This window comes from Eurytemora carolleeae, unplaced genomic scaffold (genome assembly GCF_000591075.1).
Source record: "Eurytemora carolleeae unplaced genomic scaffold, Eaff_2.0 scaffold8, whole genome shotgun sequence".
Classification (NCBI taxonomy): domain Eukaryota; kingdom Metazoa; phylum Arthropoda; class Copepoda; order Calanoida; family Temoridae; genus Eurytemora; species Eurytemora carolleeae.
Genome location: NW_019396114.1, coordinates 524,457 through 529,771, shown reverse-complemented (window position 1 = coordinate 529,771; position 5,315 = coordinate 524,457). Strand labels below are relative to the sequence as shown.

Here is a 5,315-nt window from a genome sequence, read left to right as displayed (position 1 = left end):
TGTATAGAGAGGAAATGTTGTATAATTGTAATTGTAAAGAGAGGAAATGTTGTATAATTGTAATTGTATAGAGAGGAAATGTTGTATAATTGTAATTGTATAGAGAGGAAATGTTGTATAATTGTAATTGTAAAGAGAGGAAATGTTGTATAATTGTAATTGCAAAGAGAGGAAATGTTATATAATTGTAATTGTATAGAGAGGAAATGTTGTATAATTGTAATTGTATAGAGAGGAAATGTTATATAATTGTAATTGTATAATTATGTCCATGTTCGATCATAACGCTATTTCCCAATGTGGCTCAAACTTTAGTTAAGGAACCTAGTAGAATCACGCAAATATTCTTAATTTGGTTTAGTTTTTGTAAGTTTAATGGATCGTCTCTCTTTTTTGACACATCATCTGAATTTAATAGAAATATTTTGAGAGGCGAGTTAAAAGATCATTATACTAGATTGTTAGCCAAATATTTGGATGTTGAGTTATTTGGACTTCTACTTATATCATTAACGTTTGTCATAATCTTCTGAAATATTTCTCTAAACACACATTGGGTTTCAAGGGCTTCTAGGACACTTTGAGCCTTTTTAACTTTTAATTATTTCTCTGTTATCCTTTTTGTTCCAATACAAATCTTTCCTTAGATTATCATGTGAGGTTCCACAAAAAATGTGGGCCCGATCGGTTCAGCCGTTTTAACGTTTATCGGTTACAACCAAACGAACAAACAAACAGTCGAACAGACAAGCAAAGTATATAGATATATTTACTCATTAAATTAAAAGTTCACCTCACTAAATAAAAGAATAATTATCTAAAAAACATTTATTTAATATACGTATGATTAAACATTATCCAATAAACTATATAATTATCATGCTTATCATTAAGGATTGACCAACAATTGTAAAATTTTACCCTTAGAAACTATATATTATATTTTATAATTAACAATATACCCTTAAATCTATTAGGAAATAGTGTTCAAAATTTGTAACAGAAAATGTAACAAAGTAATGGAGCAATTTCATGTTATTAAACTTTCTCCATTTTTGATGGAGAACAATAAATAAATTGCAAAGTGTGTCGCCAGTATTCTATTTAAAAATTTTGATATTTAGCAGGATGCCTCCATTATATTGCGGGAGATATGTAATGTTTATAGTTAGCTGTCTCCATTTTATGCATGGGAACTGTAGTACTTGCATGATGTCTCCATTTTGACGATGGAGAACTGAAAAACTTTCAATTTATCTCTATTTTAACATGGAGAACTATAAGAAGTTTAGCAGGCTTTTTCCATTATACCGCTGGAAAACTGTTTCACATCTTTCTCCATTTTAAAGACGAACGAAATATTTTGTCGCTGTCTACATTATGAAGATGGTGAACTAATAGAAGTTTAGCAGGCTGTCTCCAACCTGTCACCGGACAAATTTAACGGATCTACAAAAAAAGCATTTTTTTATTTAAGAATTCAATTTTCTTATTTTTTAAGGAGAAGCAATTGAAGAAAGAAATTGAGTCTTTGCCACGAACTTTTATTTTCTTAGATATTTTAAACTATGAATTCATCTTAGGTTTACAACATTAAAACTTTTATTAATATTAAGAACGGGGTTAGATCAATAAAAAATATTCATTTACATAAAAGTCGGAACCAATTATTTTAAAATATAATCTTATAATTTTTCATTTCGAGTTTAACTGTAGTTTAAATGGTTTGACATGTGTGGAATAACCTGAAAGCAAATTGGACTCGTGTTGTTTTGCCATTTCTTCTATTGCTGTGTGTATTGGTAGATTTTCTGATATCTAAAAACATTAAAATATTGTTTCGAATTTTAAACTTTACTTGGGAAAGCATGGTATTCGAAATAAGCAAGCACAATGTTTCTTTCACCTGGTTTTTTGTAATATGAACAGGGGTAGATTCAGGATTTTCACAGGTTTCACTTAAAATATAATATTTAACCACAATCATATATTATATATATATATAAATGTAAATTAAATTTGTTTTCTCATACTGCGTAAAAACTACAGGAGCTACGAGGTTGTGCCAATAATTTTGAATAAAGGAATTGAGTTTTTGCCACAAACTCAAATTTTATAATCCCTAAATCTTTGCAACCTGATGGTTTTAGTCTTTGATATTTCAAATTTAGCCTATTTAATCTAACAGAATTTATAGTTTGAAATATAAAAGTTCTACGACATCGTGTTGCGATGATTCAAGGATAAAAAATCAGAGTTTGTTGCAAGAACTTAATTTTTAGACCTTCTCTTTCTGTTTAGTTTGCAGTGTCCTAGCTCATACACAACTTATTAGTAGAAACCTGAGACCTGAGAAGTTTAGATCCGTCTGAGTCCCTTCTTCTCATGTTCTTGGTTGGATTCTTTAAGAACTTGTCTTTTCTTGAAGTGTGTGTGCTTACAGGCTCAACACTAAACTAAAGGTTTTTTCACCAGGGCGGATCATAAAAGGATAAAATAAGAAACAAAATAAAAGTTCTAAATTTTTGAAGATTTTTTCCTAAGTTAGAATAAAAATGAAGGATAAGGAGAGTTCTCGGACTCCATGTGAACGGAGAATGACCTCTTAGCCGCATATTCCGGCTCCGCTTATTGATTCACCTTTGTGGCTTGAAAAAAAAAAAAAAAATATTATCAAAAGATCCTTCACTGTGCAAGCCAAAATTGTTTGAAGTTTAGTGTAATGTAGTAATTTCAAATATTAATCAATTCAGTTGATCAGAACAGACGCCAAAGCAAAAACTGAGATCAACTGACGGAGCCGGAATTCAAGGTAAGGAGTTTGTTTTGCGGGGCTCAGAGGTCATTTAGTTAATTCTGCAACTTTGAGGTTATTTCATGGGGCTCATATCAGCCCCCCACCCTACCTCACTGAGCATTTTGGATGTTCTAAGTACCTGGCTTTTACTGTTTATGCTAGCAGCAACATCAGGGAGAGGGTAGCCGGGGTACTTCTCCGTTGAACCTAGATTAGACAAAACCTTCAAAAATGTTACGTAATGAGGAGAAGTTTATTTTTCTTTTTGATAATCTCAATAAATATTGATATTGAATGATAATATAAAACAAAAATCTGCCACATTTGCACGTCTCCAGATTTTTTCAAATATTGTAATATGTTATTTTTTCATTTTAAAATCAATAATTTTATTGGAATTTTAGGCAATTTCGATTATTTTATACATTTCTAATAATTTTAAATTTGGAATAAGCTTTAAGTAATGATTATTGTTTTGGATATAAGTATAATCAGAGAATATCGATGATAAATTTCGCTTATATAATTCCATGCTTCTTGGGACACCCTGTGTAAGTTGTAACCACTACCATATGGACTCATTCTGTTTGTATTTGTCAAGCAATATAATACCTTTCTCCTTGTTGGTAGATATTTCTCCTATAGGTGGCCAGCTAGGATTGCTCGCTAGTTTCTTCTCAAGGTGTTCAAACTCAAGATTAGGACCTCGTACATTATCCTTGTACCAGGGTAGAACCTTCTGGAACAGAAATCCGTCCAGAACATAGATCTAGGCAAAATAAAACACTTTTTTAGTTGTTCCGAGCTGAAATCTTTATGTGAATATCCACTGTGGACACTTTTAATTTCTGCTTAATCCGCCCTTTTCCTTCAAATTTGATATCCCTACCAGATTTCGATCAATGAAATTTCTCTCCTTAAATTGCGAGCAAAATTTGAAATTTCCCGGCCTCTGATACGCTACTCTAATTGGTTGAATTTTACACGCTTTTGTGGATACAAACTAAATATTAAATTAAAAAATAAAGTTGTTAGTTCTGATGAAAAATTATTTGCACGGGATAGCACTTAGGTTTAACAATTGAACTCCATATCGTCTAAGGTTGAACCGACTAGAATGAGATGAACCGTTTATTATTTAAAAGTCTCGACCTCGGTTTTTAAAATGCTAGCAAGGGTTCTCCGGGTTATTAAGGATTGAGAGATTTTTTCCAATTCGGCCGCCAAAATTCCCACTTCCATGATCGGTTATTGCACAGGGTTCAATTCAATTCAATTGAAGAAGCTAGGGAAGTCCCGTGGGCTCCTCGATCTAAATGGGGTAAGCCATCACGATCCCGCCTAGATCAAGGCTTTTCAGCCTGACATAGAATAGGCCTTACGTCTGGTAACAGGGTTCAATCGGTTTAGCGCTAACAGTTTATTTTAAAGAAACACTAAAAGTTAAAAAACAATTATATAAACATATTAAATAAGTCTCACCTCCCACAAGTAGCAGAAGCAAAAGTTTACAAAAATCCCTATCACAGCTATAACTTGAAACTCAAAGTGTGGAGCTATTTTGAAATTTAACCGCTCGGCAAAATCTTCCGTCCTAAAAGTACATAAATATGTTTGATTTGGTAAAAAAAAAACATCGGCTTTGTTCCGTGGTAAATTGTTGATCTTGGTTCAAAATCTTTATAAAAAAGAGAATTTTCATGATTGTCATTTTCTTGTCTGTTTGTGTAAGTGTTTAATGTAAAAACCGGTGACATTAATTTTGCATTTTTAAATAGATATAAACGGAGATGACTTTATCATTGACAATTCAATAATGGTTAAAGTCACAATAAAAAATAAAAAATAGATTTCTAGTTTTTTTAAATCTACATTTGTTCAAGGTAAAATTTTCACTTTCAACCACCTATAAACCTTCTCCGTCGTGTAAGTTACCACAAAACAAATTGGACCCGATCGGTTCAGCCGTTTTAACGTGTATTGGATACAAATCGAATTTTTATATATATACCTGTATAAAGACATGAATATAACAGTAGAAACTGCTGCAAGAGTCCAGGTAGCCATGATTCCTGAATTTCAACAAATATTGAATTCAGTGAGCTTCGCGGCTGTTTTAACCTTTTTAACCTTTTATTCAAATCAAACTTTTATTAGCTGTAAAGCATATATAGATTAATACCCAATAAATAGGCCTTTGATTTCCACCTTAAACTCTTCATGTTTGATGGTCTAAAAGTTAAATATGGCATTCTTCCTTGAAAATAGCACTCTGATGCTCTTTTTAATTAAAAATAGCACTCTAATGCTTTTTAAATTAAAAATAGCACTCTAATGGTCTTTTTAAATTAAAAATAGCACTCTAATGGTCTTTTTAATTAAAAATAGCACTCTAATACTCTTTTTAATTAAAAATAGCACTCTAATGCTCTTTTTAATTAAAAATAGCACTCTAATGGTCTTTTTAATTAAAAATAGCACTCTAATGCTCTTTTTAATTAAAAATAGCACTCTAATG

The 5,315-nt window shown here is 31.4% G+C and overlaps 1 protein-coding gene across 1 annotated transcript in view; it reads right to left on the bottom strand.

Annotated features, from left to right (window-relative positions):
- Positions 1-838: 838 nt before the first annotated feature.
- Positions 839-5,315, bottom strand: part of LOC111695364 (probable cation-transporting ATPase 13A3) — a gene marked incomplete in the record, with an annotated part of 40,976 nt that continues 36,499 nt past the window's right edge. Inside the window, 8 exon segments of the mRNA XM_023464679.1 lie at positions 839-1,449; positions 1,746-1,818; positions 1,907-1,958; positions 2,350-2,456; positions 2,937-3,004; positions 3,410-3,566; positions 4,280-4,391; positions 4,809-4,869. Coding sequence (XP_023320447.1) covers positions 1,406-1,449; positions 1,746-1,818; positions 1,907-1,958; positions 2,350-2,456; positions 2,937-3,004; positions 3,410-3,566; positions 4,280-4,391; positions 4,809-4,869 — 674 coding nt within the window.